This window comes from Echeneis naucrates, chromosome 23 (assembly GCF_900963305.1).
Source record: "Echeneis naucrates chromosome 23, fEcheNa1.1, whole genome shotgun sequence".
Lineage (NCBI taxonomy): Eukaryota > Metazoa > Chordata > Actinopteri > Carangiformes > Echeneidae > Echeneis > Echeneis naucrates.
The window spans coordinates 2,293,226-2,310,988 of NC_042533.1; the positions used below are offsets into that span (position 1 = coordinate 2,293,226).

Below are 17,763 nucleotides of genomic sequence, written 5' to 3' on the forward strand. Positions count from 1 at the left end.
AATGACTAAGAAGTGGAGAAATTCTCTAATTTTATAGTGTTCGGTCAAATGAGAGAGAATTGGCGTTCAAAGTTCGCCAGCTATTCAGGATTTTCAAATGTAATCTTTAAAGTAAACATTCAACAGCAGTAGGAACAATCATGCATGAAATTATTTATCAGGGTTAATGTCAAATATTAGTTATTTTCATAGTAATATTATGATTTGCTCAAAACTGTAAATTTCCAGCTAAAGGTACATTGTAGACAGACATAAAGAAACTGAGCCGCTCCTCTGCAGTGTTTCTTTATTTGGAGTGTAGTGTGACATCAGATGTGTTCCTAGTAATCAAAGATAATTTGGTGAACAGTGATTACTGTAATTTCTCTCTAACACGGCTCCATCCAGACACATCGGTGTCATGACATTACAGCCTTGCTGTGGTTTGGTGAGTAGCTGGATGAATCATAATGTGATAAACTGTCTCGAGAAGAAGAAAAAAAAAAAAACAAAACAAAACAAAACAACATTTTCCACAAACAGTGGAAACTACATAAATAGAAAATGTGTGAAAACTGTAAAGATACTGAACACAGTTACAGTGGCTAACAAGATTGATTTGGACAGTCAACTGAGAGTAAAAAAAAAAAGCAAAACAAAAAACAAAACTAGTCAAATTTAAACCCACAAATACGATGGACACATTTTCAGATGTAGCGTGACTGACTGTCTCTCTTTCATGATAACAAATGTCCATTTAAAATAAAATCCCATAAATACACTTGAGACAAAAAGATGTTGCAGAATCTGCCTGAGAAACGTCACATTTTTTACATTTTTCCTCACTCTCGTGTTAATTCAGTGATACTTTTTTGGCAAATTTTACGTGGTGCCAATTTTTAAATGTAAACAAATATGGATAAAAAAAAGAAAAGAAAAAAAAAAGGTTGTGATAAATGGCTTAAATTGTTTTTTTCTTTAATTCAGGTTTGGTTTTAATCCAATATCAAATTAAACAGCATCACCAACATCAGTACCTATAATATAGGATTTTCTTGCTGTTGTTGGGACTATTTTGATTACCGCCATATTATTTGCCAAATATGAGGCATTTCATTTTCCAATTCTCTCTTAATTTATTTTCGTGGTACAGAATTTATTGATTATAATATATATATATATAAAAAAGAAAAGAATATTCCTCACTTCAGGTTTAAATTGTATTTTTTCTTCAGAAAAAACTATGATCAACTCTTAAATTTAAAAGCAACAATTCATTGAGGCTAAATGTCATGTGTCTGCTGTCTGAAATATTAAACTGACTTTAAGCCCTCCTCTTGGCTACATCTAAGCCTCAAGCAGGATATTCTGCTGCAGCTGTGGCATTTTTTTCCCCCACTGAGAGGCTGTTTTTGTTCCCCGAGGCCACAACGTGACTGACCATACTGGGATTTTTCCGTCATTCTATAAATCATTTATTTGTATTTGCCTAACTGGGTTGCATTAAAAAACCCAGTGACAAGCTGCGGCTTTGTGGTGACTTTCCGAATAAGCATGCTTTCAATACAGTCGGGCTGTTTACACTTGAAATCAGAACCTTTTTAAAGTCCTGTTTATTCCATGTGTCATTTTCCTGCTTCAGCCTAATAAAATTCACCGTATAAATGAAACCGCTTTCTTCTGTTCAGATTCGTCTCATTTCATTTACATACTTCACCTTTCGAGGGTCAAAACAAAACTCATTCATTAATCTCCTCCATACTCAGACATTACATTCCTTTTGTTCAACAGACAGGACACACACACACACACACTTCATGATTCTACATTTACATAATTCCTTAGGTACACCTTGTTTATTGTGTAGTTATTTCTTTAATTACTTGGCATCGAAACAACTGGATGGCTATTGTGTAATCGCACAGGAAAAAGGTACTTCATTGTGTTGATACTTTGTCTTTGTGAGTCCACAGTGGAAACATGTCTGTCCAGAGTGGGTCCTTAGTGGGGCTTAAAGAGATCCAGAAGCAACGTGCTGCACAAATTCAGTGTGTAGAGTCCGTAGAGCACAGTCTTTTGAAACGCGTTCGACTGTCATGGCTTGTGAAATTCAGGTGAACTTAACATTTCTAGAACTTCATCTCTTCTAAATAACAAAATGGGCTATTTTCAGGCAATATGGTGCAAATCTAAGATGATTTTTTTTTCTTTTTTTTTACTTCATTGTTTGTTTGTTTTTTATTCCTCCCCCCAGCGTGAGTTCAGGAGCACGCAGGTTTTCATCGACTCCCTGTTGTGCTTGCCGCGCTGCTGCGGTTGAGGTTGCGGCTGAGCTGGGGGAAGTGGACGGTGGGCGTTCTGGACGTGGGACCGTAGAGGCCGAGGTTTCTGGCTGTGGCCGATTTCCTGGGCTGCTTTACGCAAGGGAACGGGGAGAAGACTTGGTGCTTCGGGGTGGAGGGGGTGCAAGAGAACGTCGGGGTTGACGGGGAGGTGGAGATGTGAGATGTGGTGAGAGAAGAGAGGGAGGGCGTGGAGGGGGAGGAAGTTTTGTAAAATGCAGAAGAGGCAGGAAGAGGCAGCGCAGATAAGCCATTGGCAGAGGAAGAGGGCGGGAGGCGGGGTGTGGAGTTTGGCGTTGGGGGGGACGGCGGCGTAGGAGAGGATGAACAGGAAGGAGCGAGAGAGGCCGACGTCAGGACCGGGGAGGAGGATGAACTCGGGGAGCTGGAGGAGTGGTGAGGTGAAGGCAGAGCTATGGAGGGAAATGGTCTCTCAGAGGCAGTGCTCCTTTCTGAACCTGAGGAGTTGGACTCTTTGTGTCGGTTTGAGGACGGCGGTGGAGGGAGGAGAGGAACTTGGGGTGCAGGCTTAGACTCTGGGAGTGTGGGTTGTGGTTTTGGGTTTGAAACCTTGTCCTCTAGATCCAGAGAGTCCACCTGAGCCACCACCTGTGAAACCTCTGCTTCCTTCGTCTCCGGTGGAGCTTCCTCACATGCAGAGCCGGTAGCAGAGGCATCAGAGGGGCTGCTCTCTTCTTTCTGCTCCTCCTCGTCTCTTTTGTTTTCCTCAATCTTCCTCTCCCTTTCCCCCTCCAGACTCACTGATCCTCCATCCTCCTCTTCATCCTCATCTTCCCGTTCCTCTGAATCTCCAAAGCCCAGCTGAGCTCGAGCCCTGGCTATATTCCTGCGGTGAACCCGGATGTGAGCTCGCCAAGGTGACCCGGAGCTCCCCGGGGACCCAGAGCTGTTGGACGGCAACGAGCCACAGCGATGCCTGGACGGGGAGCCCTGATTCGGGGTCGGAAAAGCGGGTCGGCCCCCTGGGAGCGTGGATGTGCCGGTGGAGCTGCGGGGGCTTCTGTACGATTTCCTACCCAGAAGGAGGTGGTTGATCACAGAGCTGGACGGGTTGAGCTGGGAGGCCAGGACACGGGTGGCTGGGCACTTGTCTGGAAGGACGGGTGAAAAGTAAGGGGGCAAAAAAAAACAAAAACAAAAACAAAACAAACAACAAAACAAAAAACCAAAAAACAACAAGAACAGACTTACTACAGGTAAAGTGTTGAAGTCATGAACACGCAGAAAAAATAAGACTGTCTTCTATTATAAATATGAAACATTCTCCAAACTGATGCTTTAAACACATCTTCTCACTATAGAGCTGTATTTTGCTTAAATGATCAGGGAACATTTTTGGACATTTATACTGACTGATATTGATTTCATTGCTTTACTGCTTCAGCCGGACTGACAGAAATGATGCTGCAGATGCATCATCTGACACTAGAGGGCGTCCTAAGCTTTTGGATTTAACCTCTGAAGGCTTTTTCTATCAGTCCTCTTACTGATCGGCAGTGACAGTTTGGGATTATTGGTGAAGTGTATAATCCTTTCTTTTAAAAAAAAAAGGAACATTATATAATATGTACAGTAGTGTTCAGTATTTTGGCTTTTTCCCCAAAGTCAGTAAACCATGTTAATGTAAACAAGACTTTATAAAAGCGGATTGCAGATTTTAGTTGGTAAAAAGAGATGAGTTTGTGTTTTCAAGGGGAATAACATCAGATCTCAGTGTAAAGCTGTTACACAAGCCTAAAATCACAAGTTAGTATGTTTATGGAGGGCAGAGTTAGTGTTTGTTAATGAAGGTTAATAAACAGGAAGGAGTTCAGAGAAAACTTCCACCAAGCAGCTGGAGAAACTTGACCCGTTTGGGACATAATAGGACATAAAAAAAAAAAAATCAAGTTAAACCGGAGACACCAGTCACTGCTGAAGATACGTTATCTGTAACAGACTAAATCATGTGATTTTAGCATTTAAGTACGAGTCAAAACAAGTGCAATGCTTTTCCACTGTCATTTTGTTTTTTCTGGCATCTGCTCCCATTAAAGATGGACCAGTTTCTATTTAAAAATTCGAATTCCAAAATAAAAATTTATCCACAATAGTAACAGATGTCTCCAAATAAAATGTTTAGAATAAGCTGGTTTAGTATTTATCTACTGCAAACGCAACAAACCCATCACCAGCTGGCAGCAACAGAATCCCTCGAACCAACCAAAGAAACATTTCTTATTTTATAAACTAAATAAAATTAAATGCTCCCAAAACGTCAGTCAGAGGCAGCAGCTCCTCTCGTCTGCAGACTCTCAGAGAAAACGAGCGTGACTAACCATTTTTATGCTCTGAATTTGTTTTCTCAACACTGCAGTATCTTTGATAAAACTGAACACGTATCCAGCCTGCAGCATTTTGAGAGCATGACATATTTTTAACCCAGTACAACCATAACCTGATTGTGTTGACAGTTACACAACCTGGAAAAGATTCACTGTTTTGGAGTCAGTGGATCCTTCATCAGATTTCCAATGTTTTGTTTTTTTATTCCCCTCCCACCTGACAGAGAAGATCAAGGGAACGCTCTCGATGGTTCAGATCAGCATATAAAAAAAAAGTTTTGGGTTTTATTCCTAACAATTTAAATTTCAACTGTGAGGCTGCATAGTTTGACTGGTAAGACAAAAAAATCCAAAACAAAACATAAGCAGATCCCCTGAAATCAGCCCATTGATTCTGAAACAGCAATAAATCAGCCCCGGAACACCCAGTCTAGGAGGGTTCAGCACCAGTACCGTCTGTGTGTTGGTCTCTACTGTCGCTAGGTTTGCTGAGAGTATTCTGAAGAACTCCTGGACTTGGGGTCACTTCAGGTCCAGGTCCTACAATCATTTATCATCATCGTCATTGTCATCATCCAACAGCTCTCTCTTGTCTATTTACTCTGTTCTCCTCATAGAAATGTTGGTGTTGGACAAATACCGCCACTGTAAAGCCTTTTCTGTTACCACAGTAACTTTCAAACAGATACCAAGTTTGAACAATAAAACAACAACGGTTTATACTGCACTGACTTTAATGCATATTGTTTATGTATTCAGTAAAAACTGACATTTAGTCAACGTGATGTTTGATTTCAGGGATCAAATACCACATTAAAAAAAATTATAGATCAATCTTGTGTCACCCTTTCATTCGTTACGGCTTCAGCCTGTTAGCAGATCTGTGATCTGAGCCAGTTTTAGAAATATATATAATACACAAATAAAAAAAGTCACCTGTGCGTATGTACAGTTGCATAGCCTGTTGCTGCTGCCGCCTCTTGATGCGTGCATATTGCTTCTTAAGAGCGCAGATGTCAGTGCTCATCCTCTCCATCATCATGCTGTTGATGGCAGCTTGGTGCTCCGCCCTGGCACCACCACCTCCTCCACCGCCTCCTCCTCCTCCTGCCCCTCCGGCTCCCACTGCTCCGGGGCTCAGCTCTGCAATGTTTCCCTGCTCCGCTCGCTGGTCTGGAGGTTGGGAAAAAATGTAATTAGTCAAAATATGAAGCCCCTTGGCTGCTGTTTTCTGTTTCTGATGCTTTGAGAATTTGATAAACTGAATAGATTAAGGTCAAAGCCAAACACACAAATCAGACGTAATCCAATGTGTCTTTTCAGGTCTTTTAAAGCTCCTTTTCTAACTAATTTGCTCACCCAAAGATGCTTTAATCCAGATTATCTGACCACTCAATACTCAAAAACTATAAGCCTCTTGCTGTTATCTGAAAATACTGGCTGAAGACTGAAGGCAGACACAACCAGCCTTTGTTGTCATGTACTTCAAAGACTTCTGAGAGCGACCGCTCCAACAAACTGAGTCACTCCTTCCTGTTTTCATCGGTTCTTTTGTTGGGATAAATTTGACATTCACTGCTTTTGTCTTTAGCTTTACTGAAGAAATGTGCCGTTTTTCGGCAGCTCTTCCTGCTTTTGTGCTGCAAAGACCAAACTTAATGTCAGATTTATCGTGAATCCTTTGGGCAGTCCAGTTTGTTTACCGTTTGTGCTCTCTCAGAGCGACTGTGACGATTCACTGATGTTCATTTGCTATTACAAATGAGCAAAGCTCCCTTTTTTGAACCAGGTCAAGACTGTTGTGCTGAGATTTACTGATGAGGTTAAATGAAGAGCTCTCAGTCGTTTTGAGATCTCCTTTTGGAGTGTGACGACTACAGTTTCAGATCTTTGCCAATGTTTTGAACTAAATCCCTAAGGCTGTTTGCCTTTTTCCCCATGTTAGTGAGAGTTGCTGAAGGAGGAGGAAGCCGGGATTTGTCTGGAGGAAACAGATCAGAGACGGTTTGTACTTGGAGTCAAATTGGGGCCAGACCATGAAGATTTGAAGCAATAACCTGCCTGAGACCACTTGACTGCTCATGCTGTTGCCCCACAGGGTTTACCGCCTTAAATCCCGTGTACCGTTTTTTGTGCATGCTGCACTGACCTTTCAGATGTTTCTGGTATCTCTGCAGCTCGGGGGCCAGGAGGCCACCCAGGGGCCCGAGACATCCGAGTGCAGTCACCACAGAGTCTTCGTCATCCATGTCGGCGTCGTCATCGCTCTCCCAGCTGCCCAGACCACCGCTGGAAGATAGAACAGAAATAGAAATAAACCAAGACAATAATGAAATGATATTAAATGTTTTTCAAAGGGCACTAAAGAAGTCTTCAAAGCTGTGATAAGTGAAGTCCAGAGATGAGGGCCTTGAAATCTGTTTAAAGAATTACAATGGGAAGGAAAACAGGAAGGAAAATAGAATTCCTTTCACTGCCATAGTGAACAAGAGATAAAATGAAAAAACGTGAACTACGCTGTCTGTAATATATGAATTTAAACGTCTACTGTCATCAAGTCAGTGTGATACTGTATATATTTCAGCACTGTATATATCCATAGTGCCTCTTTTGATGAAGGGCTAATAAAATGCTCATAAAATCCAACAGACCTTCCATTGGATTTGACTGAGGTAGGGAACGGAGTGATGTTGTAGGTGTATTTCTCTCTCAGCTCAGCCAGTTGAGGGAAAGGAAACACAGCCATGGAGTAAACCTCCTGAGAGATGGACAGAGAGAAGAGGGATGTAATGTTAATAGTCTAAAATTAATGAATTTGAATTTAACATTATTAGGTGATTATCTAAAACGGCCTGAGCAGTTTGGATCATTCCGTACCTGCATGAGTTCTGCAGGATCGATGAGGTTGTGCTCCAGCATCTCCTGAGTGAGACAACCCATCGTGCAGTAAAACTCATCAGCTGTCTGACAGTATTCGATCCTCCTGGATAGGAAAGAGGGCAGATGGAAAGAAATAGCGAGAATACGCATTATAAAATGTCAGTTTTATTACTGAGAATTAGATTCGGTTCATTTGGAATCATCATGTGATGGTGATGTCACATTTAAACTTGATTATTTACTACATCCCAAAAACAAACACCAGGATCATCCCGAACACACCAGCTGTAATTCAATCAACGGTCCACTTACTCTCCCAGTCGCTCCCAGATGGCGAGGGCAACCCGAAACAGCACCTCTGACCCCTCGAAGAAAACCGAGTCCCAGATCTTCAGCACGGTGGACGCCGGCAGGCAGGTGGCGAACATGGTGAGGAACCACTGCATAGTGAAGACGTTGGTCAGCGGAGGCTCGTAACTGCCTGAAAGACGGAGACCTGCGCTTACAAAGACACGAACGCACAAAATTCTTCTGCATCTATACAATCACACAGATCTGCACCTCCAGCTTCTTTGTTGGCTGTCTTTTGAAGGTGGTGGAGGTGCTGGGACAGTCTGGGAAGCTTCACACGCAGCAGGTCTCTGAACACCGCCATGTCCACTGACATTAAAGATGAGATGGTCAGAGATTAAACATACATCCAGCCAGCTACTGAAGATAATTCATTATTTAGTTAAATCTTCAAAGAGCTGCTTTGGTGAGCTGTATTAACCTTCAAAGTCTATAATCCCAAAACCAATATATTGCTTTCATTATCTTCTTTTTTTTTTTTATATCATGGAAATAAAATACTTATCACATCAGGTTCCCAGAGGCCAAGTTAACATATTTTAAAGGGATCTTTTGAGCGATCAGTCAGTGATTAAAAAAAACGTCAAAGATAGTCTTCCATGAAACTACTTCAATTAATAAAAACTGCATATATTTATATTTCAGAACCTGATAACAAAACATTTTCTTCATTTCACCTGAAAAAATTATTGACAACTGTTGCAGATTAATTTTCTGATTGTCTGTTTGGCTCTACATCGGAAGAAAAGGGTACTATCCACAGTATTCTAATACGAAACTGTATCAGCAGAGTAGAAACATATTTTTCCCCTCTCCAAAATAAAATCTTGTAGTTTTTGTGGGATGAAGAGTTTATGTAGCATTTTATCCTGTTCAGACTTCTGGTTGTTTCATTGTGTTTACCTGACAATGCTCGAAGGTTGTTGGCGAAATAACTCTCTGGCAGCACTTTGTCAATGAGATAGATCATCACCTGGATACAGAAGAGGTCAGCATATTGATGTTTGGTCGTAATGCAGAGCATCCCAGGAACTCCACTGTAAAGTCTAATCAATTTAAACCCAAGGATTTCATAGAGCATATACTTCAATTTATACCTTGAGTGCATCGCTCTCGCTGCCCTCGGTCACTTCCAGTATGAGAGCAGCCAGTACGTTGAAGCCTTGGCAGTAACCGACAGCTTTATTCCAGCGTGCGTACGCCAGAAGCACCCTCTTCAGCACCACCCGGTCCTGCTCTCCTTCCTGGCCACAGTAAGAACTGCAGCCGGTCCTGTGTAAGTCCTGAACATGAGGAGGATGTGCAGTGTGAGTTGTCTTATTCTAAGTTGGTGCGCTGAGTGGATGAATCCATTTACGATGGAGACAAAAAGACAAACACAGAAGAGGCTGCAACTGGACTTTGCCCTGTTGATGGAAACAGTTATTATCTGAGTATCTGAGGAAAAAGAGAAAAGAGCACCGGTGTTTCCATGATGCAGCTGCTGCCGCTCTCTGACGCACAGCCATTAGCAAACATCTGACTGGACACTGCTTTTAACAATTGCATCATTTTACTGTCAATATTTGCTAAAATAAACCCAAATAGAAAATATCAATGATGGATCCTGATTCTGAAAACTATTTTTTATGTCCATTTTGCCAGAAGATGAAAATCACATGGAAACTCAACAGCTCGTATCTTTGTTGGATAAAACCTACATATTCTTGAACCTTGGTGGCACAAAGCGGCTACAGACACATTTATTCACTTGGCAGACACTTCAAACTAAAGCTGCCTGCAGAGGATCACATTACAGCTTCGGGGCAGTGAAAGGCCTTGGCCTATGTAGTAACTGCTACATCTATTAAATAAGAACACTGATGGTTCCACACTGCACTGCTGTATCAAGACACACACAAAACTGCAAACTGCACACTTTCAGCGTCCCCCAGCTCCCAACACAAAAATGCTACTGTTACCTTGACGATCTGGATGCCGAGGGAGTCGTCGTCTGGGTTGCTACGCTCGTTAAAGGCGAAACGAAGGGTCTTCTCCCAATCGATGGAGATGCTGCGGAGGTACTGGTCTGCTAGTGTTAGCCAGACCTGCACAACAACAACAAAAAAAAAAACTTTTACTTTTAGACAGTGAAGGCAACCAAGGAAACGGCGCTGACATTCATCGTCTCCACTGAGTTATATGAACAAATATTTTAATTGCACAGTTGTTCCTCCGGCGCTTTGCTCACTGTGACTCATTTTGTTTTTCCAGTTCACGCAAGAGACAAGATTTCATTGTTTTTCTCCTCGGGCACGATGAAAGTAATCGCTTCCATTTTCTTGCTCACTCATCCCAAGAGATAAAGCTGAGATGTGCAATGAATGAAACTTTGTAGACAAAGTGCCAGAGCATATTGTTATGTGTCCCTCCACACTGTAAAACCTTGCTTGGGGGTTGACAATACCAAAGAAAAATGTACTTTTCCTTTAACAGTACAACTGAGCCATCACTTTCTTTTACTAAATACCTTCTGGGTTCAAAGCAAAAGTAAACAGAGGAGCAAAGCCTGGCTAGCATGACAGTATAGACACAAAAGGAATTTAGCATGGAAGATATTTCTAACCCAACTGTTATGGCTCAGGGTTGGCACAGGCATTTTTCCCAGTATGCAACAATTACAAGGCTCCTAAATGTTGAGGCTTGCTGAACACAGCAAAGCACGACACAACCAACAAGGCAAAATAACAATTGTACCGACAAAGCCACACATCTCACTTTGTTAAAAAGGTACTTACCCGCTTCCTCCATTCCTTTGGTATGCCCGTAGGAAGCCGAGCCACTGCTTTGAGGGCGTCGTACCACTGCAGGGAAGAAAACACACAGTTTCACTGACATCCAATTAACCAGCACACAACCGTAATGGCCGTGCATATGTAACCTGGCAACCACACAATAGTGACAAATTTAATCAAGTTTGAAGTATAAAAGCATCTACAAATCACTAAAAGCAGAAATAACTCTGGGTCTTGACAAATCAATTTCTGCTGGAACATGTGGAGCTGAAAAGATGGGACTTAGCTCACCTGCTGGAACCCATTTTTTCCCAGCGAGGGTTCAATGGTAAACTTCAGCCTCGTGTCAACTCCTGGAAGCAGAAAGACAAAGTTAACACGACCAACTCTTAAGACCTACACATGACGAAGACGGAGTCAGAGAGCTGGTTTAAGATTGTCTGGAAGACGCACATCCATCCAACAGTGTTGGACTTAAACCAGCTTGGTTTAGTTTTTACACCTTCAGTCCTCCTCACAACTGCACACCTCCACAAAACAGGAAACTATTTCTTCTACAGCAGAAAAGCCGAAGTTGTGGCTGTTCTTTGATTTGTGAACCAAACTGATAAAGCAGAGGTATATCTTCAGGATTATCTGACTGTATTAAGGGAACTGGCAGATTTTTTTAATCTGTCGTTTGGACATTTAAAGCTGCAGCTGTGCGGGGTCGCTGTCCATTTCCTCATGGTGCTGAAATCTCGTTTCAAATCTCGCCTGGCTGGAAATCCCGTGAAATTTCGTTGCACGTACGCACAAACTTCTTTAGACAACGTTTAGATCCAGCGGGCTAGACCCCCAGATCCGAAATGAAGTTTTGATCTGAAGTTTAAAGAGGGAAAGTCCTGACATACTTCGGCTCCGGGCCAACCAGCTCCGGCTGCGGCCATTTCTCCTCCTCCTCCGGAGAGCGAGTCTCCGGAGAATCGGACTCTTGTCTCACTGGAAAGCCGATTAATAAAGTATGAAGAATGTATTTCTCATCTTTAGTATAAAAAGCCTCTTAAATAAAAGACTTAATCGGTGTTTCACCTGCACTGCCCGCCTCGGTCTTTGTGTCCTGCGCCATTGTGAACGATCGCCGCTTTATTCCGCGGTTTCCTCTCGGAGCTTTGGGAGAGGATTAACACGGAAAACCCTCCTACTTCCCTGTCACACATTAGTCCAACGACACTGACACAAAACACGTGTTTAATTGACACAAGCTGCACCAGCGCGGTGCATAGGGACAATTTGAGGGACACTATGAGGGACAATTTAATGGACGAGGAGGAGACGAAGAATCCTGTAAAGAATAAATACAAGTCATCATTACAGACCTCTGTACCTACAGATCATATGGATAGGTGGTTATCACATCCCTTAGTTTAAAGATTAAAACTCATTTAATTGAAGTCTTTAATGAGTAAGTGATTTTATCCATCATCTTCACAAAATCACAACAAAAATCAACACAAGTCATTTGAGACATTGTAATTGGTTACTTTACCCAAAGTAAAGTTGTTGTGTTCTTTAGCTTGGCTTTATCTACAGCGGTGTGTAACTAAATATGTTTAAACATATTGTTTGGAGGCCACTTCTTGTGTCAAACAACATAAATCAGTGTTCATTAACTACCGGCAGGGCTGCATATCATTGAATCAGGTAACTGCAGAGATACATCAGGATTTTTTTGCTCGATAGCACATCAGTGACCTACATCCACCAAAGGAGAAGTGAAGCAGTGAGAAACATCTTACTGTGTCTGGCTTGACAAACACGAGCTCATATGACACCTTAAGTGGAGCTTTGCTTTAGCCTTGGGAAATCACTAAACAATTCATCAGCAGTTGCTGAATATGTCGAAATTAATGTCAAGCCCTTGATAGTTTTTAGGGGCACAAAGTTGCAGCACGAAATGGGTCACTAGCTAAATGAGAAAAGTCTGCTTTCAGAAATAAATTAAAAGACACAAAGGAAATAAAAAGCCAAGGGTTTCTGTGAGAGCAGCTGCTGCAGGCTGCAGGCTGTGGCCACACAGCCATAAGACCACAGGTTTACACAAATAATCCACCAGACTATTATTCTGCAGATGGAGGAGGGGGGGGGGGGGGGTCACCTGGCTCTAAGGTGCAGAGCAGCCGGGGTGCACTCCTGGATATCCCGTTCCTTTTCTTCAGGACGTTGCTGATGATGTTGCCGACCCCTCCCGATCCCTGCTGCCGCTGCTTCACGCCCGCCCTCGGCCTCCTGCCGGCGGCGGGGAGCCGCTCCTGCCTCATCGGGAACCGAACCGTTCAATCGACCCGATCAGCTCATCGCTTTGTCCCGCTCGGTCCGGCCGAAAAAGGAGAGACCATCCCGCTGCTGCTTCTCCAAAACGCGACGGGATGTTGAGAAGAGAATCGACGAGGCTGACGCTTTAAACGTCTTCCGGTTTCGGCCGTGTCCCTAAACAAACCACGGACCGCTCACTTCATCCGTCACGTCAAAAACAGCGGCGGAAACAACAGATCCTGCTGCTTTTTGTTGGACACCTCCTCATCCTCCTCCGGCTCGGCGTCACCGGGAGGAGGTGCAAGGATGGAGGGATGCGGTAGGATGGGCAGACCCGTGGGGAGGAGATACGGCTGGATGAGGTAATGGAAGGGAGGAAAGAGGAAGGAAGGACTTTTGTTTCTTTAACCCACTTAACGGATGGAAAAATCAAAGTGACTCTGAGAGGTGAGCAGAGTCCTGCAAACAACCCTCCTGCACAGAAAGGAGCTTAAAAAAAAATAAAAATAAGAATCATATGGTCCAGGATTTCATTTAAACCGAGCAAAGACCTGCAGCTGAGTAAAAACAGGCTCTAAATGTTTACTGATTCATTAAAATAAAATAAAAAAATCCCCCATGTTGACTTCCTGATACAAACTAAATACAAGTCCAGCAGCATAAGTTCACATTTCAAACCAAAAACAAACAATCACAGCGTAGCCATGTCTCCTATTACATCCCTTCCTTTATGGTCTATTTTCCTCTAAATGAGGCCATCATTTAGAAACTGAGACAGTAAAGTTATTAGGAAAGCAGTTACTGAGCTAATAAAATAGGTCAATTTCCCCATAGACTTCAATGCGAGAGACTTTTCTTTTTTTTTTTTAATTTGGCCTCCTGATGGTCATTAGATTGAAAGATGGCTGAAGGCATTTAGTGCTGAAAAATCCAGTGTGGATCTGAAACTTAGAAAACATTAAATGTGCGGAAAGCAAGAATACAAATGACGTCTTCAAAGCTGAACACATGACGCGTGAATTTATGATTCAGTCTCACAGGTATGGTAAAAGCTTCCGGAGTGGAAAACACATCCAGTCTGAATAAAGATCTGAATCAATATCAGCAAATAGCCCCAGTGATGATAATGAAAAATAAAAACCCAGATAATGAATCACAATAAATTCACTTGTTGGTTGATGATTCTCAAAAACGTCGGCCTATATATTTATTTTGGCTCATTAGAAGCAATTATATGGTAAAACTGACATTTTATGTATCACTCACCCAATGAAAGTAATAAAAGTTGACACTGCCAGAAGCTTGGCCGATAAATCTTCAATGACTGAATTTTATTACTGACCATCTTGTACGTTTCCTGTGGGTGGTGACTGTTTTAAAGCATCCGCAAATCACAGTTTACTCCATATAATTTTCAACAACAGCCCCGTTGGCGGCACGGTGCCATATTTAAGTTGATTACAGGACCAGGACTGGAAACAACAGCACAATCTGGCCTTAAATACATCTGTAAACACCTATTAATTATTAAAAAAAACCAAAACGTATTATTTTACACCTTACCTGCATGTGAGCCACCAAACTGCAGCATGTTGACAGAAAAAGAACAATTGAATGATTGAAGGAGAAGCTTTGAAGTTGAAGCGTAGGAAAAACTGGGATATGAAAAGAAGTATTCAATTCTTGAACGCTGGGTCCGATGCGCAAATTCAAAACAGTAATTTCTGAAAGGGCTGACTCTGGATATGGAGTCTGTGGTTGGTTTGCAAAGATCATACTGAAGATTTAGATGAGAGTTAAAAAAACCCAAAAAAAAAAAAAACCCGAAACAACAAAACCTCAAAACAAAACTACAACATTTTCAGAATATATTATTTATCATTGACTGTTCTTTGTTTGGATTTAAATAGCATGCTATACTACATAACAGCTCAGTGCAAAATTGGATTTCAGGGGGAACAAAATTTGATCAGATGAAACAGACGCTTTGTTTGAGATACCATTTTGCTTCTTTTAAAATATAAATAGGTCAGACCGGAGCTGTATGCTGCTGTTTGTTCTCAGAGAAACCAGGTACAGAAAATACATCGCACATTCACCAGACAACACTCAATCATACCATCTGCCAGAGACTGGTCTTATTTAATATTAAGGGAAAGGCAGTAACTGCATATTCTTACTTCGTTTTTGTGAGACGGCTTGAAGGCACGCTGTGATAATGTCGTAGTTCTTCTGTAGTTTGTGACACAGTCGGTCTCGCCTCCTCAGCTGGCGAAGGAGTTTGGCTGACTGCAGGCCCGTACGGTACCTCACCTCCTGGATAATGGACTGCAGCTCCTCGGGGGCTGAAAAGAAACACAGAGAGCATTAGTCGGCTCTTGGAACTATTTTTTTTTCCTGTGAAAAAAATTATTATATATTGGTTGCACCTGCAGGGTGTTGAATGTGAAATTGTGTGTATAAAATCTGTAGAGTTGTTGCCCATTTCACAAACACAACAGAGACTGTCTAAAAAGGTGACACTTTGTAAAAAAGAAGTCACTTCATACAGTGACGTCATAGTGTCTTCATACGGACGAACATGTGATGTGTCCATGTCACAGAAACAGCAGAATATCACAGTCATTTATCTTTTTTCCAAGCTGCAGGCAAAGAGGAAATCAAAACCAGAGCGTCGCTCCATATTAACAAAACAGTCTCCCATGTTAACCTTTCTGGCTGAAGAGCTATATGATTTTTATCTGAAGGTGATTCCAAGTAGAGCATTAAAGCCGAGGAAGTGCTAACACCTAAAATAACAATAAGGGACAACAGGTTGAAAACTTACTTCATAAGCTCACTTAATATACTAAAATGCTACTGACCAATCAAACAAATTTGTAGCTCCACCAGATCAGACCATTAACTGCACACATTAGACAGTAGTCATTTATTCTATGAGGCGTTATCAGAGCCCTTCCTCTTCCTGAGCATTGGCCCTCAACATTGTTTAACTTGACCAAGCCTCATATGTGTGGAGGGCAAACAGTGAACTTACCGGCTTGGCTGTGTTTACTGTAGGATTCCACTTCAACAGAGGATACAATGGCAGCATGACAATCATGCAAACATGCCTTTTAAGACTCCCAGGGAAACACTAGAAAATGAGCTGTCAACACACTAATTGTCGTGCGTGAGTATGTAAAGAGCCGTCTGCCGTCTTCCCATTGAACCCTTCACATTCTGATTATTACAGATACCTTTTATAGAATGAAATATAGGGCATGAGTAGTTTAAAATGCTAAAACCAAACCCTATCCTAAGCCCTCGAGGTCTTACCTGAGAAATACCTTCAATGCAAAACTACCCCGTATGTCGTGGTAAATGAAATTCCTTCACAAAACTAGCAACAGTGAGTTTATTATTTTTTCTAGAGAAGCAACAGCCTGTAGCCAACCTCACTGAAAGATTAGTTATCTGCCAGACATGACCAATGCACATTAAAAACGTTTCGTTATTTGATCACTGCAGATGTAGATGTGTAAAATAAATAAATAATGCTATTTCTTTAGTTCATTCAGTTCCTCTGGCTGCTGGATTGTCCACACATCTGTACACAGTCGGAAAAAAAACAACTGTGTGAAACTGTTTCCTTTACCTTAGTGCATCATTCTTGAAAGATGTGATCATCCTCGGTTACACAAAGTGATCCTTTATGTCGTGCAATGAACACACAGGACTAGAATACCTCCATATAGCTCATGCATGAGTCCAATACAAGCTGACATTGTGGGACATGTGCTACATATGTCTGTGTGTCTTTTTGTGCGACTGTTTTTCTTTTTTGTTGTGCATATTTAGCTTCTGTTTTCTATACTTTGTAAATGTTGTTTTGTTTGTTTTGCACTGGAAAATCTGCACTTTCAATGTCACACTAAAGTTTTCAGTATAGATATTGGGCCACTTGCAGCTTAGCAGTGCCAAATTATCTTAGAAATGTGCACACCGTACAGGTTTTATAACATCTTGGGGCAAAAACATAAACTTAATGCATGAATGAAAAAGCGACCCTGCTGCAGCTAATCCAGCTATCCTTCACCTTTCTGGGCCAGGTAGTTCATCTGATGCCGCCTGGTGTGCTTCTCCTGGAGCTCCTGCAGGAAGCCGGAGCCGGAGTTACTGCGGCCCAGGAAGGCGTCGGACCCGGACGCCTCGGTGGAGCTGTCCCAGCTGTCCGCGTTCCTCCTGCTGCCTCCGCTGTATGTCTCATACAGCTCCACCAGCAGGCAGTCCACGATGGAGGTCCGGGGCGCCTTCAGCCCATCACCCCGGCAGTCGGAGTCGCTGTCGCCGGGGACCGGAGACGGAGACAACGGCTGCTGCGGCGGCTGGGGCGACGGTGAAGTGCCATTCGGTGACTCGGCCGGGCTGGTCCACCGGTGAAAGCCGGAGAAGTCGTCCTGGAGGCAGGCGGCGGAGTGGACGGAAACGCCGCCGTCACATATGTCAACTTCCAAAAGTTCACTCCCGTTTAACACGAACTCCGACGCCATTTTATTTGTTAATTAACGGTCCGCTTCTCTTCGGACACTTTCATCATATTATTTCTTCTTCTTCTTTTTTTTTCAAACAGAGTTTTTCGGAGTTTAAACTTTTCCGGAGAAGTTCCTGGAAGACTCCATTCCTCCCCAGAAAAGGTAGAAACCCGTCGGACTGCCTCCTTCTGTTCCGGACTCGGTTTTCCCGCCCCCCCTCCAGGATGGGAAAGTGGACCAGCCCACTCCGCTCCATTTCTCACCAACAGGTGCGAGCAGGTGC

General features: G+C 42.6%; 1 protein-coding gene across 3 annotated transcripts; it reads right to left on the reverse strand.

Annotated features, from left to right (window-relative positions):
- Positions 1 to 575: 575 nt before the first annotated feature.
- Positions 576 to 17,696, reverse strand: tbc1d30 (TBC1 domain family, member 30). 3 transcript variants are annotated; one of them, XM_029495610.1, is made up of 15 exons: positions 17,045 to 17,696; positions 15,147 to 15,311; positions 10,963 to 11,024; positions 10,675 to 10,740; positions 9,859 to 9,984; positions 8,995 to 9,180; positions 8,801 to 8,870; positions 8,108 to 8,206; positions 7,859 to 8,027; positions 7,544 to 7,649; positions 7,318 to 7,424; positions 6,816 to 6,955; positions 5,603 to 5,839; positions 5,120 to 5,206; positions 577 to 3,433 (listed from the first exon to the last, which is right to left on the reverse strand). In XM_029495610.1, exons 1-15 carry the CDS (start codon positions 17,496 to 17,498, stop codon positions 2,259 to 2,261), a joined length of 3,249 nt encoding a protein of 1,082 aa, XP_029351470.1. In that variant the 5' UTR covers positions 17,499 to 17,696; the 3' UTR covers positions 577 to 2,258. The 3 variants fall into 3 exon arrangements, with proteins under 3 accessions (XP_029351472.1, XP_029351470.1, XP_029351471.1); XM_029495612.1 differs by lacking the exons at positions 15,147 to 15,311; positions 17,045 to 17,696 and adding an exon at positions 12,809 to 13,122 and having other exon boundaries at positions 576 to 3,433; XM_029495611.1 differs by lacking the exon at positions 5,120 to 5,206.
- Between the last annotated feature and the right edge of the window lie 67 nt (positions 17,697 to 17,763).